Source organism: Mercenaria mercenaria, chromosome 6 (assembly GCF_021730395.1).
Source record: "Mercenaria mercenaria strain notata chromosome 6, MADL_Memer_1, whole genome shotgun sequence".
NCBI classification, from domain to species: domain Eukaryota; kingdom Metazoa; phylum Mollusca; class Bivalvia; order Venerida; family Veneridae; genus Mercenaria; species Mercenaria mercenaria.
Window position 1 is genome coordinate 63196356 of NC_069366.1, and position 21036 is coordinate 63217391.

The window sequence follows — 21036 nt, forward strand, 5'->3', positions numbered from 1 at the left end:
CATAGACAGTGTTGTGTATTAGTTAATTTACAATTTATTCTAAAATATTGTTTCTGTATAAACATCATTGTACCCCCCGACAACAAAGTTGTAAGGGGGGGTATACTGGTTTCAGGTTGTCTGTCTGTCTGTCTGTCCGACTGTCTGTCTGTCCGTAGACGCAATCTTGTGCGCTCCATCTCTCCTTATCCCCTTGACAGAATTTAATGAAACTTCACACAAGTGATCAGTACCAACAGTAGTTGTGCATGGGGCATGTTAGGTTCTTTTAGAAAAAAAATTGCAGAGTTATGGGACTTTGTTTTTTTGTTACTATACTATATACATAGACACAATCTTGTGCGCACCATCTCTCCTGATCCCCTTGACACAATTTAATGAAACTTCACACAAGTGATCAGTACCAACAGTAGTTGTGCATGGGGCATGTTAGGTTCTTTTAGAAAAAAAATTTGCAGAGTTATGGGACTTTGTTTTTTTGTTACTATACTATATACATAGACACAATCTTGTGCGCACCATCTCTCCTGATCCCCTTGACACAATTTAATGAAACTTCACACAAGTGATCAGTAACAACAGTAGTTGTGCATGGGGCATGTTAGGTTCTTTCAGAAAAAAAATTTGCAGAGTTATGGGACTTTGTTTTTTTGTTACTGTACTATATACATAGACACAATCTTGTGCGCACCATCTCTCCTCATCCCCTTGACACAATTTAATGAAACTTCACACAAGTGATCAGTATCAACAGTAGTTGTGCATGGGGCATGTTAGGTTCTTTCAGCGACAAAAATTGCAGAGTTATGGGACTTTGTTTCTTGTTAACATACCAGGTACATAAAGTCTGCATATGCAATATTGTGCATGCCTAATCTACCAAACCCTTACACACAATTTAATGAAACTTCACACAAGTGATCAGTACCAACCCTAGTTGTGCATGGTGCATGTTACATTCTTTTAGATAAATATTCTGCATAGTTATGGGACTTTGTTTTTTTTTTACTTTACTGTATACATACAGTCTATATACATACAGTCCACGTAATTATGCAATCTTGTGTGCGTCAAATTGCAATGTACTGTGTCATTGCATGCGGGGGGTACATTCATCACCTTTAGTGATAGCTCTAGTTTCTTTTACACTCTTTTATTTTACAGCATTCACAGTGGCAGATTGACTGAGATTGAAGAGTATCTGAAAACTGATTATCCTATGTCAGAAATACAGTACCAGCTGTGAGCTGCAGTATTGCTATTTGAGGTATTTACCCAACAGGCAGGCTGGTTACTAGTAACTATGTCAGCAGCTGGAGCCAGCACTTCAGGTCAGTGAGGATGTTTGGCAACTTGTGTACAATTTTTTATCTGGCTGTTTTGAAAAAGCAGAATGTATTCATGGAATGGTGTTGTTCATCTGTTTGTCAACATTTTCCGTTTCCAGACTTTAAGTTAGAAATTACATCAGCTACAGCTTTCAAACTTTACAGGATGATTAAACACCGCTCATAAGTATTCCTATTGCTTTTGGGATCAGTAGGTCAAAAGTAAAGGTCACAGTGACCTGGAGACTGACACAGTTTCCAGACTTTAAGTCATAAAGCATTGAGCTAGGGGTCTCAAACTTAACACAATGACTAAATATCACTTGAGAAAGATCCCTTAGCTATTGACTTGTGCATCTGTGGGTCAAAGGGCAATGTTACAGGTCCCTATCTATGTTTTTTTTATTTCTGGACTCTAAGTCACAAAGTATATGAGCTACGCTTTCAAAGTTTATATGATAACTCACTTGAGGAGGATCCTTGTTGTTTCCGAGGTAAATAGGTCAAAGGTCAAGGCCAGAGTAACCAGGAGACTGAAAATGGTTTCCGGACTGTAAGTCATAAAATGTGATATCTACAGCTTTCAAACTTTAGACAATGACTGAGTAAGATCCTTAGTGGGTAAGTGCCTTAAAGGTCAAGGTCGAAGGGATCTGACTTAATTTCTGGTAATTTTTTCGTTTCCGGGCGCTAAGAAAGTATAATAGCTACTGATTTCAAACATTACGTAAATGGCTATAAGTACCACTTGAGGAAGATCCCTTTTGATTTTGATGTCAGTGGCTTACAGGTCAAAGTAACAGGGATAGTCCTAAATTTTATATGCCCATTTGATAAAATTGGACCCATTATGGAATGGCATTGTGTCACAGGTCAAGGTCACAGTAACCTGGAAACTGAAAATGGTTTCTGGACGCTAGGTCATAAAATGTAACGGCTATGTCTTTCAGACTTAACACAATGACTGAACACTACAAGAGGAAGATCCCTGTTGTCTTGGAGACAATAGTTTAAAGTCACAGGGACCTCACTCAATATGTTTCCCAGCTCTAAGTCAGTAAATATAACGGCTGCAACTTTCAAACTTTACACAGTGACTAAATTCCACTGAATCAGATTCCAACTGATCTTGGAGTCAGTGGCTCACAGGTGAAGGTCACAGAGATCCCCCTCACCCATTTTTTATGCAGTTCAGATACTTGATATTGTACTGTAGTATCAGCTGCTCTGAAATTATTGTTATTTTCAATTTTTAGCTTGACTATTCGAAGAATAGGGGGGGCTATCCTAGCATGAGCGTCACACAAATGTTAAAGTTTGCGAACCACCCCAAATATTTTAAAAGTCCATTGAGATATTGCTTTCATATTTTGCATACTTGTTAACCATCATGATCCCAGTGTGTAAAAAGGAGGAGGCAACTCTATCAAGCATTTTGACTGAATTATGGCCCCTTTTCGACTTTGAATAAATGTTAAAGATAGCGTACCACCCCAAAGATTTTCAAAGTCCATTGAGATATTGCTTTGGTATTTTGCATACTTGTTTACCATCATGACCCCAGTCTGTAAAAAGGAGGAGGCAACTCTATCAAGCATTTTGAATTATGCCCCCTTTTCGACTTAGAATAAATGTTAAAGTTTGCGTACCACCCCAAATATTTTCAAAGTCCATTGAGATATTGCTTTGATATTTTGCATACTTGTTAACCATGATGATCCCAGTGTGTAAAAAGGAGGAGGCAACTCTATCAAGCATTTTGACTGAATTATGGCCCCTTTTCGACTTTGAATAAATGTTAAAGTTTGCGTACCACCCCAAATATTTTAAAAGTCCATTGAGATATTGCTTTCGTATTTTGCATACTTGTTTACCATCATGACCCCAGTCTGTAAAAAGGAGGAGGCAACTCTATCAAGCATTTTGAATTATGCCCCCTTTTCGACTTAGAATAAATGTTGAAGTTTGCGTACCACCCCAAATATTTTCAAAGTCCATTGAGATATTGCTTTGACATTTTGCATACTTGTTAACCATCATGACCCCAGTCTGTAAAAAGGAGGAGGCAACTCTATCAAGCATTTTACTGAATTATGGCCCCTTTTCGACTAATAGAATATGCTTATTGTAATGTTAAAGTTTTACTCATTGCTTATATTATACTATCAAGCACTGAGAATAGTCGAGCGGGCTGTCCACTGACAGCTCTTGTTATTTTTACTGCCCTGTCTTATTCTGCTTGTGAAGGGGCATTGTTTTTGTTTTACTTTCAGATCATTTTCTTTATGTTATATTTCAGCAACTCTCATTCCATCCCGCATCCCCTCCCACACATCCCCACCCCTCACCATTTACCCCTTCTCTGATCTGTATTGTTTATAGTCAAACCTGCTTAAAGAGACCACCTGTATTATGCAAAACCATAAGACCATTAATTTTAGGTCCCTCTAAATTAGTGCATTTCATATAGATTGAACCTGTATTAAATTAGACCACCTGTCTTATGAGACCACTTTTGCTCTCCCTTAAGAGGTCTCTTAAAACAGGTTTCACTGTACTTTTCTTTCAGATGAGTTTTTTGATATTTTATCTTAGAATCCCTACTGTACATCCTGCAGACCTGCCCATGCTCCTCCCTCCACATCACCCCCACCTGTTGTTTTATGGTCGGTGTAAACACCCCGGGATACCACGGGACACCCCGGGATACCTTTATTTTTATAGAAAGCTTTGAATTTAATTGTTTTTATTGCAGCTTTATCATATTCAGCAATAAATTGAGCATGAATATAGGTGTATCGTAAGTATCAGACTCATAACACGAACCCCGGGATGCCCGATTCTTCTTCGCGATTACAGTGATAAACTGCATACACCGGGACACCTTAAGAATGCTTGCAAATACTTATTTTGTTATTTAGATGTACTTATTTCTGAAATAAATAAAGCATAAATTTAAGAATATTGTAAGTAGGCTATACTGCTCATAAAGCATACTCCGGGATGTCTGTTTCATCACTATTATGCAGTATGCGATTCTCAGATGAATCAGGCGTCCCGGTGTTCGTGTTATGAGTCTCCTACTTAGGATACACCTATATTCACGCTCAATTTATTGCTAAACAAAAACAGTTAAAACTTTTATGTAAAATAAAGGTATCCCGGGTAATCTCGTGGTATCCCGGGATGATTACCCCGACCTGTTGTTTTATGGTCCTGATGTTGAAGACCAGGGAGGCACATAGTGTTTGAACTGTCTGTCTATCCATCATTGCCCATATTTAATCAAAATAACCTAATGTGACCACCCTGTGTCTGTCATTTTTTGGCATCTGTTGCATGTCATCAACAACTTTGTTGTTTACACTTTAAAGATCACACTTTTGGTCCATTGTTAATATTGGTAAAAATGTTTGACTTGAAAAAATAGTGTATTAATCATAGAGTTCCATACTGCGTCTTTTGGGGTCAGAATCTAGTTCATTTGGTCAAATCATGGAAAAAGCTTTCTAACACTCTATAGGCCACAATTTCTACATGATCTTGGTGGATGGATAGCTCAGTGGTTTGCACACTGGCCTTCCAATCCTGAGGTCGGGGGTTCGATCCCCGGCAGCTACTCGGGAATTTTCAGAAACGCTTTTCAGTGTTTCCCACCCAACTAGAGGTGTACTGGTCAGGAACCCAGGCAATCCTTGCGTGTATCAGTGCTATACACTGGGCACGTTAAAGAACCAGGCTGTCTATTCGCAACGAGCTAGGCTAAGTTAGCCGGACAAGCCTGTATCTGATTTCTGATCTCTCTGTCGTGGGGGCTTTGTCTCACTCTGTCCCTCTTGTCAGATTGCTCTTTGAACGTGAAATTGATCATGAAAAGGGCGCTATATAAATCTGGTATAATAGTAATAATAATAATAATAATTTATTAAATCTGACCAGAATGTTCTCTCTATGAAAATTTGGTCATGTTTGAAACTAGGACTAAGTTGGTTGAAAAACTAGGTGCAATGTGCTATATTGACATCAGTTAAAATTTGTGTTACAGCAGCTTTACAAAATTATCTAAATTTCAGCATGACATTGATTTAAATGTACATTACAGCCGCTTAGTTTGATTTCATTTGACACTTTGTTACATCTGCTAACACAGTAGTAGTCTAATTGCCATTTCAACTTATTTGACAACAGTTCAAAATGTGTTTCAGTTGCTAGCACAATAAAACACACTTGTCATTTGAAATTCATTGTTGGCCCCTTCCTATATGAAAGATAGCTATTACTGTGTATTACAGGTGCTGCTGAGCATATAGAAATGGGAGAAGATGCAAGGAAATGCAAGGAATTTCTGTGTACACATATCAGATTGGCTACCCGCAATCCAAGAGTCAAAGTGAGTAGTGTGAGAGACATCATACAGGAGCTTGTAGTAAGTATCACCCTCATTGCAGTGTAATGTACATTCTAAAACTTAATTTGAATCATCCTCTAGTGTTTTGGTTGATAAGTAGACCTTTGAGTCAAGATGCTTAAACATATTTTTGTAAGTATCTGTATATGCAAATCATTTTGGAAAGTCTGTATCATGCTTATCGGTTGGGTAACTTCAATCAGACCTTATTATATTATTTTAATGGTATAATCATCATATACAGATCTTCAAACTACTACATGTAGTATATAAACTATGTATATTCAGAATATCAGTAATTAAAGATGTCACTGAAATACGGTAACATTTCATTTTAACAACTCTGTCACTATATCCTTAACAGTGTGCCCATACCATGTGACTTTGACGTCATTTTATGGCTAAGACGGCAAGCCAAATTCCGTCGATTCGATTCTTCGAAGTGGCGTAAGTTCGTTATTTCTTGATCAAATATGACCAAATAAAGTGCAGGCTAAGGAAAAAAGTGAGTACTTCACTCACAAGTAAACGGTTTTATCAACAGATGAACAGTTTTGGCCTGAAAACAGGAAAACTGTTTTGTTCAGAGAAAATGAGCATGGTAAGACGGCAAGCAAGAGCTCTTTTTGACAGAAAAACGGATGATTGTACACATCAAAGAAGTCGCACGTATTACCGATTCACAGGAATTTAATGCTGGCTCTGTGGGAGGCCTTAATTGACAAAAATGTAGCAGAATTATTTAAAAACTTTTTAAAAATCCAAAATATGCTAAGACGGCAAGTCCGCTAAGACGGCAAGTCATTTTTATTAGATATACCTAGTTGCACCAACTTAAATAATTCAACACTTCCGTGGTTACAGGCCATCCATCCTTCTATCAATCCGTCCGTCAGTAACATTTTTACTATGTTTTATCAATGCTTGTGAAATAAAATAGAGAAAAGTGGAAACTTCACAGATCGCCCAACACGACAAAAACGAAAATGTTGCAGGCTCGGTTTGATTGAGCCTGTTCATGGACGGCAGTGGAAATGCATGCTACCGTCCACGCCTTCTAGCCCCGGGTTGAGCAGAACTCAACATTTACACATGCTAAAAGTACAATAAGCATTTCAGAGACATCCGCAGATGTATTCAAACGGCGGTGAACATGGAACCTTCGATGAACACTTACATAAAAGTTCAGTGACATTCATTGATCATCTTTCATCTTCTCCTTAAATCACTAGTGCTGGGCAAAAGAGATATGAACGGTTTATCATCACTGTTTTCTCATTAAGGCAAAACAATTATTTTTACTTTGGACCATACACCGTTTTGGTGGAATTACACACTATCATTGAAATTACCATATGCATCGCCGAATGAATACATCATCGGATGTTGCTAAATTGATTTTTAGGTTGAACCCACGAAGTGGTTGAGACCTATAATATACCGTATTCCAGAACTTGCAAAAATATCAGCCTAACCATTTTCACTGAAAGACAGATTAATCCGCAGGAAGGTTTTTGCCCGTTTTTTTCGGGCTAATCGACAAATATTCTTATTGATGTTTTCTGAACATTGTTCTACAGTCGCTTGATATTTTCATACATATGAAAATACAATAAGGTTAAAGAATGCGTCATTTTGTATTACAATTATGTTTTTAAGTCTGTTGATCCATCGAGCATGACTAAGTTGAAAAGCGGAGGTGTATTCCTTTAAAACAATTACGTGACCGAAGCGCATAAAAATATGCCATGAACAAAAATAGTTCAAAACGTATAAGAAAGATTTCTCTAGTTTAGCCTTAATACATAATGCACTCGTCAGTAATAAAACAGCATAATTATGATCTGAATCATTTTTTGTACTTGTATAGGATATAGATCTGTATGCTATTTTTTCTACCTGTCCTGATTCAAATGACAAGGGAGATCACTGTGTAGGAGTAAGTTAAATGATAAACTGCTTTATTTAATTTAAAAATAGATTTTCTTTCTGAATTACTTCCCTTTATTCTTATTTTACCCTTATTTTTGTACAGCTTTTATAACGACTGATTCATATTAGTTATTATTTAACATTTTGCTTTATCGTTTTAATATCTCTGTAAGGCTGAGTCAAAATATTTGTTTAAGATTTCCTTTTTAAAAATAATTATATATGTAGTATATTAATTGCTACAGTGCTCCACTGTTACATGGAAAGCTACACGTTACAGGTAAAAGCCCTGCTCAGCGGCTATTCAAATTCTTTTGTGTGTATGCAACCCATGATTACAATAGGTAACAGTTAACGGTCACGTGCCAACCTTTAGCACGCAAAAGCACAGGTATTTCATATAGAATTTCATATACAATAGAGTCTATTTTGACAGACGTCACTGTTCATAGTCAGGATTTTCATGCTTTTTCAGTGACAATTCAAGTTAAAAGGTAGGACGGGAGCAGGGCTTTAAGGAAAATGGTCGTGATGCAAGTACACGTTTGGTTAACTTACATATTTGTCTCGATATTTAATGTAATAACCTATATTAATACTTACAAGATAAATAATTGACATTCCTTGCAAATCCTGAATACATTTAGATGTTAGGGGTACATGTACTTTACTATGACTTTTAACAACATTACATCAGTCCCGGATTATTATAATTGTTATTGAATTGAAAAATTTACATGAAAGTTGTCATTTTGATAAACGTTAATAAAACAGAGTAAAAGCTACAGAGTTTTTAAAATAGATTATGAAGCAAAATAGAATCAAAACAGTACATAACGAGAATTTCTAGTCGGTTAAAAATCTCATCAGAGCTAATGTTACTTGTAATTTGAATTTCCGACTCAATTAATAAATCTTATCTTAGTATATCAAATGTTGATGTTTGCCTGATGTGAAGTTTCTAAGTATGTGTGCCCGATAAATGAAACTGTTTGATTTCTTTTAAGCAAAATTGAATCAAAGCATATCAACGGGCATTTGCGTCTTCTCCCGATGATTTTCATGTGTATGGTTCTTTTTCTTATCTCAAAACTGCACGGAAGTCGAAACAGCAGGATCTTGGGGTAGATACAGGTCTAGTTTCCAGTTTGGCGGACCCCACTGACTTCTACTGTTGTTGTAGCAGGGTCGGTCGTTTGTACAAACATTTTAACAAGGTAGTGGAATTTAAAGACAACAACCCATGAATTAAAGAAGTAGGGTTGCAACATTTTTAATGTTTTGGTGTCAAGATTACTTAAAATAGAAAAAAGTGGAAACTTCACAGGTCGTTAAATCTTGACATCAGTACATTTTATTTTATTAGGCTCGGCTAAACAAGAAGTTGATTTTGCAGAAATGTGTAGAATTATTCAACCCTTTCTCCAAGAATTGTGAAAGTTGGTGTATTTGTGGGTGGTTACAATACTCCCGCTTTCATAGCCTTGGGTATTGTTTAATCACCCCTTGGATATGGTGTCTGCTTTTTAATTTTGTCTTTTGACTGTTCCTGTGATACACAGGCTCCATAACCTCAGATCCCCTTCCTAAATTCTAGTTTGTTTAGTTCTGCCCATTGTTTTCTCGTTTGGGGCAAACCCTTTATTTTATCTGGGGACCAAACGCCGCTCTTCATGGAATTACACGCCTCAACACGTGTATCACGCGAAGGTTCCATGTTCATCATCGTTTGAATACATCTGCGGATGTCTCTAAATTGCTGTTCACGGTACTTTTAGCATGTGTAAATGTTGAGTTCTGCTCAACCCGGGGCTAGAGGGCGTGGACGGTAGCATGCATTTCCACTACCATCCATGAACAGGCTCAATCAAACCGAGCCTGCAACATTTTCGTTTTTGTTGTGTTGAGCGACCTGTGGAGTTTCCATTTCTATTTTAATATGTGATATCGCGTTAAATTTTGGGGAAAAAATAAGATTTTTCTATTCTACTCAATATTTTGAACACAGCTACATAGGAATACTTTTTAAAGCATGTCTTCTAGCTTATAGACTGAGTTAAGCATAAGATTCTTATTTGTCAAAACATTATTCTATATATCTGAAAATTGTGTTTTTGATTTGTGGAAGTCGACAAAATGGCTCTTCTTAATAAGTAGCCTTATTTTTAATACATAACGATTTGTCAAGCAAACATTCACTCAAACATATGTACAACAGACTTGTGAACATATAAAGTAGTATTATTAGGTCAAAAATGTGTATTATTTGTTGTTGCCTGCTGCCAACTATATATTTGTTCTTTAGTTTTCGAAACGCTTTAACATACTTTAATCTTAAAGACCGACACGCAGAGGTACATCCAAGATGGTATACATGTGTAGCTTTTGAATTCTTAACATTTCTAGAACAGTTCTCACTTATATGCCAATCCTGCTAGAGCAAATCATAATTCTCGTTTAATTTATCTATTAAGCCTCACAATTTAGCTGTACAAAAAAAAAGCATATAACGTAGTTCAAAACATCAAATGACTTCACTTATATAATGGTTCTTTAATGTTTTTTTTTTATAGTTTTGACAAGAAGTAGAATGATCTACTATTGGTAAACATCCAGTGACCGCTTGTAGAGAAGTGCGACTCCATAGACGATATTACTATAAAAAATGACTTGCCGTCTTAGCGGACTTGCCGTCTTAGCATATTTTGGATTTTTAAAAAGTTTTTAAATAATTCGGCTACATTTTTGTCAGTTAACGCCTCCAACAGAACCGGCATTAAATTCCTGTGAATCGGTAATACATGCGACACCTCTGATGTGTACAATCATCCGTTTTTCTGTCAAAAAGGGCCCTTGCTTGCCGTCTTACCATGCTCATTTTCTCTGAACAAAACAGTTTTCCCGTTTTCAGGCCAAAACTGTTCATCTGTTGATAAAACCGTTTACTTGTGAGTGAAGTACTCACTTTTTTCCTTAGCCTGCGCTTGATTTGGTCATATTTGATCAAGAAATAAAGAACTTACGCCACTTTGAAGAATCGAATCGACGGAATTTGGCTTGCCGTCTTAGCCATAAAATGACGTCAAAGTCACGTGGTATGGGCACACTGCTTAAGGCCCAGTAAGAGTATTTTGTGATTTTCAATCTCCAATACAGAGTTATCTTTCTTTGACTTCCACTTTAGAAGCATTCAGTGCTGTCATTGTCTATGCCGTGTTTGTTTCAAGGATCTTGAACAAAAATTAAAGGCAAAATGAAATACTCATCTTGTAAATAAGACACAAGAGAAAATTGTAAAAATTCTGTAAATTTGTTTTTTATATGTTTTCTAAACTTCTTTCTGAGCGGTCATCCGGTCGATTTCTGGCTAAACTCTGAGACTGGCCTGGTAAAATAAATGACAGACTGGCAGTGAAAATATGTTATATGTTAGGTTCACTACTTGCATCCAGCACCTAAAATCAGGTAGGGAATCTGTACGACCGATCACACAATATTATATGGCTTTCTTCTGATAAGTTTTACGTGACATCATCGGTCATCTGTGCTCATCAAGACAACATGCACAAAACATGTTTCAGATGGCTTGCTTCAAGGTCAAGCCTTGCCTTGACAAGGTCACACTTAGGGGTCAAAAGTCATACGACTTTGTTTCATGTGTATAAATTGCTCTGCATTGAGGTGCTCATGTTTTTATTTGGCAGATTTTTTTTTCTGTCATATCTTTATTACTATCGCTTATATCTTACTGTAACTTTGCATGAACATTGTCCAGCATACAAACAAAGTATGTGCAGGGGCTATGCCCATTATACCCAAGCTCAAGGTCACCAAGGCTGAGTTCATGAGGAAGCACTGGGGTTGAGTAGAGATGGACGCTATACTCAATAACCCACTTGAATGGTATAAGTTAGTACACCAATCGTACCTTTCCTGTTGAAGAGCTGAACTCCCCAAACTCCACTTATCATTTTGGAAAGTCTGTGTCATGCTTATCAGTTGGGTAACTTCAATCAGACCTTATTATATTATTTTAATGGTATAATTATCATATACAGAATATCAGTAATTAAAGATGTCATTGAAATAACATTTCATTTTAACAACTCTGTCACTATATCCTTAAGGCCCAATAAGAGTATTATGTGATTTTCAATCTCCAATACAGAGTTATCTTTCTTTGACTTCCACTTTAGAAGCATTCAGTGCTGTCATTGTCTATGCCGTGTTTGTTTCAAGGATCTTGAACAAAAATTAAAGGCAAAATGAAATACTCATCTTGTAAATAAGACAAAAAAGAAAATTGTAAAAATTCTGTAAATTTCTTTATAGGGGCCTCCGTGGCCGAGTGGTTAAGGTCGCTGACTTCAAATCACTTGCCCCTCATCGATGTGATGAAATACTCATCTTGTAAATAAGACAAAAAAAAAAATTGTAAAAATTCTGTAAATTTTTTTATAGGGGCCTCCGTGGCCAAGTGGTTAAGGTCGCTGACTTCAAGTCACTTGCCCCTCATCGATGTGGGTTCGAGCCTCACTCGGGGCGTTGAATTCTTCCTGTGAGGAAGCCATCCAGCTGGCTTACAGAAGGTCGGTTGTTCTACCCAGGTGCCCGCTCATGATGAAATAATGCACGGAGGGGCACCTGCAGTCTTCCTCCACCATTAAAGCTGGAAAGTCGCCATATGACCAATCATGTGTTGGTGCGACGTTAAATAAAAAAAACAAAAAAAAACATTTCTTTATACGTTTTCTAAACTTCTTTCTGTACGGTCATCCTGTCAATTTCTGGCTAAGCTCTGAGGCTGTTCTGGTAAAACAAATGACAGACAGGCAGTATAAATATGTTAGGTTCACTACTTGCATCCAGCACCTTAAATCAGGTAGGAATCTGTACGACCAATCACGCAATTTTATTTGGCTTTCTTTTGATATGTTTTACGTGACATCATCAGTCATCTGCGCTCATCAAGACAACATGCAGAGCGCATGTTTTGGATGGCTCACTTCAAGGTCAAGGTCACACTTAGGGGTCAAAGATCATAAGAGTTTGTTGCTCTGTAACTCTTTAACTGCTTGAAGGATTTCAAAGAAACTTCGTGCAAATGTTCACCACATCGAGATGACATGCAGAACACGTTTCGGATGGCTTGCTTCAAGGTCAAGGTCACATTTAGGGGTCAAAGGTCATATGACTTTGTTTTATATGTATATTGCTCTGCATTGCGGCACTCTTGTTTTTATTTGGCAGATTTCTTTTTTGTTCACTTATAATGTTTTTTTAATTACTTCCCTTTTATGTTACTATAAATAGCTGATTCTGTAACTTTTACTATTGCCGTAGGGAAAAACCTAAACTACTTTTCTGTGGTACAACATGGATAGCACCTCCAATTTCTAGGTGTATTTTGACATATGTGTACCTTATAAGGATATTTTTGTGGACTTAGAATTTTATTTTTGGAATTTCTCCCCTTTGTTGTTCATGTCCTTTGGGCTTCAACAGTCAAATTCTCTAAATTTACTCCCATCCTCTGATATAAACCTTTGGGCGTATGTTGCCCTGCTTGGCAGAGCTCTTGTTTTACATAAGCTGACCTAGGTAAAACATCGGGCCCAATGTTCACAAAACCTTTTTTGGTCTCGCCTTGAGTTTGAGATTGATATTTTGACTGCAAATGTTAGTAGAACTTCAAGTTTAAATTTCAATTGAGACAGACCATCAGTTCTGACAACCACTTGAAAGTAATCATGGACTTAACATTTCATATGAACTTGCTGAAAATGTTTTGTGAACATGTCTGTAACAAAATACTGCAATACCTGTGAAGCAAGACGCATAGGGCATCAGACCCTCATGGGGGCCTCTTGTTTAATTACTTTTGTTATTACAGGATGGGAAGATTGAGCCAGAGCAGTTTCTACAGAAGTTAAACGAGACCTCAAAACTTAACATAGATCCAGATACTCTACCTATTGGTGTTTTAAAGGTAACTCTTGAATAAAGGGAAATTAATAAACTTCATGGGTAATTAATTTTATGTTTTTGGCCAAAACTGCTATATCATGGGAATGTAAATTCCTGGATTTTAACTTTTTGACATAAATTTTAATGAAATGGGATTTTACTGCTGTATTGGGATTTAATTGTTATCATGCTTCACACGATTGATTCTGCCTTTGTGACCAATGTAGATCTTGATCAGCCTGCACATCTGTGCATCTACACTGTTTGCCATTTAGTCAGTATTTGTTTGGTTAGCACCCCTTTTTCAACAGTTATTGGTATTGTCCAAATTGAAAGATGAACATGTTCATTACTGAAATTTAGCAGGGTAAGAGTTAATTTCATATAAGACCCAGCCATGAAATCTACAAGAGCTAGTCCAGTATGAAAATTAATGATGTAATGTACTTCATAATGGTCAATATTTTGCATTTCCCCATCACATACATCTACTTGAAGGAAAATTGTTTTAACAAATGGATGCTTGTAACAGATAACAGTTAACATTTTAGTATTTCCATTTCCTTGTAATGTCTCAGAATCTCTTTGATGGCTTGAGCTAGTTCAGCAAGTTTGATAAACCAGAAATAATCGCGTTACATCATTTATCCGGATTTGACATCCATAAAGTAAAAAAAAAAAATGACTAATTTAAGACAATGCACAAGTAAATTCACTAAAACAGCAACATTACTATCTTTCTTAAGTTAAAATAGCTCCTGTTATTTATTTTTCCTTACCAATTTAAAAATAAATTTACATTTAATCTTTAAAATGCAGATATTTGCATGTGAAAGCATCCACCAATTATAGATTCCCAGACATTTTCAAATTACATAACATCTTCAAAGAATCTTGAATTCTATGATATATAGTTGTACTTTATATACATTGTTAGCCTGTTGTCCTATTACTTAGGAGAAGATGTGGTATTGGCATGCAATATTTGTGATAAGTGTCCCTAGGTAGTTAGGGGAAGTTGGTAACTCTGTTACAAACTATTGTTCAGATTGGTTGAGGAAAACAAGATTAACGGCCCATTGCAATAATATATATAGTACATGATTGTATAGTGATTTTATTTCATTTTTTGTCAGTCGGGATTCAGTCCTCAGAATCGGTTTATAGGATTTGATAAAACATGGCAGAAATGTTACCTGCTATAAAGAAGTGCAGCCCTTCATGTTTAAGTTGGATTGTTTGAGGATAACAAGATATATGGCCCTTTTTACTTAATATATAGTACACAAATAGCCCATTTTCTGTCTGTCCGGAGTCATATCTTAGACATTGTTGGAAGAATTTCATTCAAACATGATAAAAATATAGGATGCTGTAGGGCAATGCGGCTCTGCAAGTTTCATTCAGATTGGTTGAGGAAGACTAGATTTAAGGCTGTTTGAAATTATATATATAGTGCATATATAAAGATAAGCAAACCAAACCTGATAAATAGGAAGCATTCATGGAGACAACTTTTTGTTCATTTTTGATAGCTTAGGTCAAGGTCATTGTTACTAAATATAGAAAAATGGTTTTTATCAATAATTTAGAATGAATTGCATTTAAAGACCCACCACAACCTAGTGACCTACATTTTTCTCCGCATGAACTTTGTGACAATCATTCTGGTAATACTGGTATAATACAGCTATATTGCAAGATGACAGGTGGACAATTTAGGCCTTCCCTGGATTAATGTGTTTTCATAACTTCATCTTCAAACTGGTTTAGTCAATCTCTTTTCAGTATATGTTTGAAAACATAGATAGATAACTGTCTTACACTGTAGAAACAGTCATATCTAAACTCATCTTGATATATCAAATGCTGTACATAATATTACATTCATTTAATACAGTGTTTAGACATTAAACATATTCTCTTTGCCTAATATATATCACTGTCATTTTGTTAGTAGAAACTTGTATTTCTCTTTTTCATCATGCATTCAAGTCATTTAAAATTACCATCATGGAAATACAAAAGAAGACAGCAATTCTGTGGCACTTCTGTAAGTGCTTTATGTAGGCAGAGAATGCTTCCACAAGAGTGAAACCTTTTTCCCTTTCAGCAGGGGATACCAATTTACTGAATTTGCTTGTTTATTTTTTTTTAGCTCACCTGAGCACGAAGTGCTCAAGGTGAGCTTTTGTGATCGTCATGTGTCCGTTGTCGTCCATCCGTCTGTCTGTGTGTCCCTCCGTCGGTCTGTTAGCAATTTCATGTCCGCTCTGTAACTCTTGAAACCCTTGAAGGATTTCGCGTCAAGGTCACACTTAGGGGTCAAAGGTCATATCAGTTTGTTTCGTGTCTGCTCTGTAACTCTTGAAGCTTGAAGGATTTCAAAGAAACTTGGCACAAATGTTCACCACACCAAGACAACATGCAGAGCACATGTTTCAGATGACTTGCTTCAAGTTCAAGGTCGCACTTGGGGGTCAAAGGTCAAATATGACTTTGCTTTCTGTATATTGCACTGCATTGCAGTGCTCTTGTTTTTATTTTTCTGCAGATCCGTTTTTTGTTCACTTACAATAAAAAAATTTTGAATTACTTCTCTTTTATGTTACTATAAATAGCTTATTTTGAAACATTTAAAAACTTTTTTATTTTTTGCCAGAGGGAAAAACTGAGAAAACTTTACTGTGGTACAACATGGATGGTACCTCCAATTTTTAGGTGTATTTTGACATACCTATACCTGGTAAGGATTTTTTTGTTGACTTAGAATATTTTTTTGTGGACTTAAAAAAATTTTTTTGAATTTCTTCCCTTTGTTGATCCTGTCCTTTAGGCTTCAACAGTCAAGTTCTTTAAATTTTTCTCCCATCCTCTGATGTAACCCTTCGGGCGTATATTGCCCTGCTTGGCGGAGCTCTTGTTCTTGCATTGTTTTTATATGAAAAAGACAGAGCATCGGCATAGCGCCCTGTAGGTACAGCAGGCCTGGGCATAAAATTATCTGGCAAAACTGAAAACATGAAAATGTGAAAAATGCAATAAAATCATAAAGAGTGTATGGGTGTGGAGTTTATAGGTTATACCACCTGGTAACTGGTTATTTAATGAACAATTAAATAAAGCTGGAAGAAAATAAAGAAAAAGAAGTAATTCTCAACAAGACAATGCGCAGTACTGGATAAGTGTATTCAAGCCGTAAGATTAAACATCTCATGCTTATAAACAGTATTACATGCTTATGTCTTATAATATTGGTAATTGTTGGAACACTTTAGAATGGCTGCTGCATCCGACCAGAATATACCTGGACTTGTAGGAATATGTTGTACCAATCGGCCCACACCTTATAAGTTATGTCTAAGGGCCCTCATAATGATATTAATTTTATTGGAAAAAAAAGATAAAAGATGACCTGTAATGATTTCGAGATCAGTAGGTCAAAGGTCAAGGTCACACTGACTGGAAACAGTAAAACTGTTTCCGGACGATAATTTGGGAACACTTGGGCCCAGGATCACGAAACTTAATACTGAGGTTGATCATGACCAGCAGATGACACGTAATGATTTTGAGAGTAGTAGGTCAAAGGTTAAGGTCACAGTGACCCGAAACAGTATAACTGTTTCGGGGCAATAACTTGAGAACGCTTGGGCCCAGGATCACGAAACTTAATAGAGATGTCGATCATGACCAGAAGATGACTCCTATTGATATTGAGGTCAGTAAGTCAAAGGTCAAGGTCACAGTGACCCGTACCAGTTGAACCATTTCTGGACGATAACTTGAGAACACTTAGGCCTAGGGTAATGAAACTTAATAGGGAGGTTTACCAGCCGATGACTCCTATTGCTTTTGAGGTCAGAAGGTCAAAGGTCAAGGTCACATAATTATTGATTTTTTTCCTTTGGACTTTTGTCCTTGTTTTTTGTTTTCATCTATTAGAGATATTGGGGCACATAAATTTATCGCCAACAAGGGTTCTATTTTAGAGACAGATACAAGCCCATCAAATAGTTTTTTGAATATGAATTCAAAGAAATCAATTTATTTTGAAAAGACTGCGAGTTACAAGATTTTTGTTACTGTACTATATACAAAGAGTCTGCTTATGTAACCTTGTATGCGCTTAACCCTTTTCCAATCATATCGCCCCAATCCACCCTTATCGCTTATCCAACGAAACGCCTCAATCCGCCCTTGCTGTCTACAAACAATTCGCCTGAAACCGCCCGGATAATGCACTGTTTAATATACGTCTTTTTCCGATTGAAAACGACAAAAACTTCGAGGGTTGCCCGCAAAACTGCGGTAACTCACTTTTTTTTGGAAAATCACTTTTTTGAATTTTTTTAAGTATTTTCATATTATACACCAGCAGAAAAAATTATAGGGTTATATTCCCAAAACTTTTGTTGTATAATTAAAATGCAACATAGTTGTAACTCAAAATGACATAATGCAATTTCCGCAAGACTGTTGTAAGTTGACTTACTGCAGTCTTGCGGGAAACTGATCGTCATTTGTCAGTAAGAAAGAAATGACTTACTGCTATATTGCACTGATAAGAATTTTGAACTGTTTTAGTTATACACCTATATTGCTTCTTATAGTAATGCCTTAAACAGAACTTACATGCAAGGATGTGGTAAGAGAGTCGAAATGAATTTTTAACTCAATGCACTATGCATCTCCTATAGAAATGCTTCGGAAAGCTTTTTCATACAAATTCAATAGTTTGTAGCGTCAAAGTACCTTTTTTACACATACACAATAATTAATCAATAGTTTACAATGGCTTTTAGCAAAAAGAAAAACTGATCAGCAATATGTACCATCATCGTATGAGTATAGGTTGCACCTTTTTACCGAGATTCTGGTCAGGAAGGACCAATGTGCCCTGGACACATGGGTACAGGACAAGCCGCATTTTTCCCTGACTAAAAAAATCAAGAAAATCTATCTTTGTTTACACCACATACGTTTACATTGCAGACAATTCATGGGGAGTAACTACCTAGGACTCGGGCATAAAAGCGGGTATCATGACCTAGTGTCTTTAATGAATTTTTTCTAAAATGCAAAATTAGGAGCTCCCTTATAAGCTTTAAAGAAATGCAGTTTTTCATTAATATATTTAGTAGATAATCAGTAGATGTTTTAGAAGGTGATGAGATCGAAATGGTGTTGCGCTCAGAGAAGTTTGAGATAGTTTGGATAAAACTTTAAATACCTCCTGATTTTAGAAAGTCTTTTCCACAACTTTGTCAGAATTACGGGTGGTGCAACAATGGCCGACTGATGCCGGAAAAATGCATTTTCTTACAAATTTACATGGTTTTGAGATTCCCTTTTTGCAACCAATACATGGTTATAAGCATTTTTCAGAAATCTGTATATCGTCACCTTAGCACAAAAAATGAACAAGTCCTTCTTTAAGTCAATGTAGTTATCCATTTTTTGCACTGAGGTGACGATATATTTTACACTGTGTCTTATACAAAAATGTGACCTACACTCATACGTCATCATGACGGTATGTTTTGCTTCCGTATGGGCAAGACTTTCTGAAATTCGTACAAGCAGTCTATTGCAATGATAGTCTATCAAATTTGACCATCTGCTGGAAACTAAACTCAGTAGCATTTGATTTGTAGCATGTGGTTGGGTCATGAAATGACACTTTCCACTCATGGAAGTGATATTACATTTATATGATACAAAATTTGATTCATATATAGGTTAATTGATAGAGAGGTAACTCGGAGTAGGGACAGAACAACAAGATTTTTTGTTTGAATCATAAAATTTAATGTGATGTATCTGTTTTTCCTATTTTTTCTCTGTAAACATGCTACAGTTCATATTTTTCATTATATGTTACTTATTTCATATCATTCAGATGTGAAACATTTTTTTTATGCTTCAGTATTTCATATTTTATAATCTGCCTAGGACAGAAGCTGTGAAGAACTAATATTATGTTAACTTTATAACAATGAAATATATAACCCATATAAATGAAAGTGTCTACATGCAGCAGTGAGAACAGTGCCAGAGTAACTTTATAGTGCTGCTTCACTGAAATGTGACCCTGTAGATGCATCCAAAAATTTAACCAGGATAAGTTTGGGCATAATTAGGCCAAAATGCATGTCAGAGTTATGGGACTTCATGCTATCACCTACATTTATAACACCAAAGGCACCTGGTAAGTTCCAATTCAATATCTACATTTGTTTTTGAGATAGTAATTTCCATGTAAAACTTTAACCAGGATTTTCTAGGTCATAAAAGGGGGCATAATTTGGCCAAATTACATGTCAGATTTATTGGACTTGACCCAGTGAGGTTGATATTTGACCTAGAAAAAGAAAAAAATAAGTTTCAAAGCTATATGCCTATAAATGATAGCCATATGTACTTGCATGCAAAACTTTAAGCAAGGTGAGACGCTGACGCAGATGCCAGGGTGAGCAGAGCTGAGTTATAGAACCTGCACACTGCATGTCATATCATCAGAGTGAACAAGTGTTTGAAGTTTCAATCCATTCCTATCAGTGGGTACTGAGATACCACATTTTGCTTACATATTAAAACTCAAGCAATAATTTTTTAGTCAAAAAAAAAGGGCATTTAGAGTTTGTAAAAAGAACTATTGGACGATAGCAATGCTGGACTATTCAACAGCCCTGTCAACTGAATGAATATAAAAGTCCAAAAAGGGGCATGATTCTGTAAAATTGCAAAACAAGGTTATGGAACCTGTGCAAGTATATCAGCTCATGACAACGAACAATTATCTTAAGTTTCAATCCATTCCCATTAGTGTGTTCTGAGATATCAGCTTACATACAAAAACTTAACCAAAAGCTGCTAAGTCGAAAAAGAGGCATAGTTTTGTAAAACTATAAAAAGAGTTATGGAAACTGTGCACTGCATGTCATAACATCACAGTGAACAAATATGACAAGTTTCAGTCCATTCCCATTCGTGGGCACTGAGTTACGATCTTACGTATAAAACCTTTACCAAAAATTTCCAAGTCGGAAAACTAGCATAATTTTGTAAAAAGCAAAATAGAGTAATGGAACCTATGCAGTGTAAGTCAACTTATCACAGTAAATAACTGTGTGCAGTTTCAATCCATTCCCACCAGTGGTTACTGAGATACCAACTTCCATACAAAAACTTAACCAAACCTGGACACCAATGCATGGGTGAGTCCAATAGCTTCTTTCGATAGTCAAGCTAAAAAGCAAAACAGAGTTATGGAACCTGTGCAGTGCAAGTCAGTTCTTCACAGTGAATAATTGTATGAAGTATCAATCCATTCCCAGTTGTAACTTACATAACAGTTTTACATACAAAAACTTAACCAAAATGGGATGCTGACACCAA

At 36.3% G+C, this 21036-nt stretch overlaps 1 protein-coding gene across 2 annotated transcripts in view; it reads left to right on the plus strand.

Moving 5' to 3' along the window:
• The window catches only part of LOC128557796 (uncharacterized), a 38322-nt gene that overhangs the window by 8676 nt on the left and 8610 nt on the right, over positions 1 to 21036 (plus strand). The window contains exons 2-4 of one of the 2 annotated variants that reach the window (XM_053546098.1): positions 1165 to 1331; positions 5621 to 5754; positions 13562 to 13657. In XM_053546098.1, the coding sequence (XP_053402073.1) occupies positions 1304 to 1331; positions 5621 to 5754; positions 13562 to 13657 (258 nt within the window). In that variant the 5' untranslated portion in view covers positions 1165 to 1303. The remainder of the gene's footprint in view (positions 1 to 1164; positions 1332 to 5620; positions 5755 to 13561; positions 13658 to 21036) is intronic. The other variant, XM_053546099.1, reaches the window with a different exon arrangement.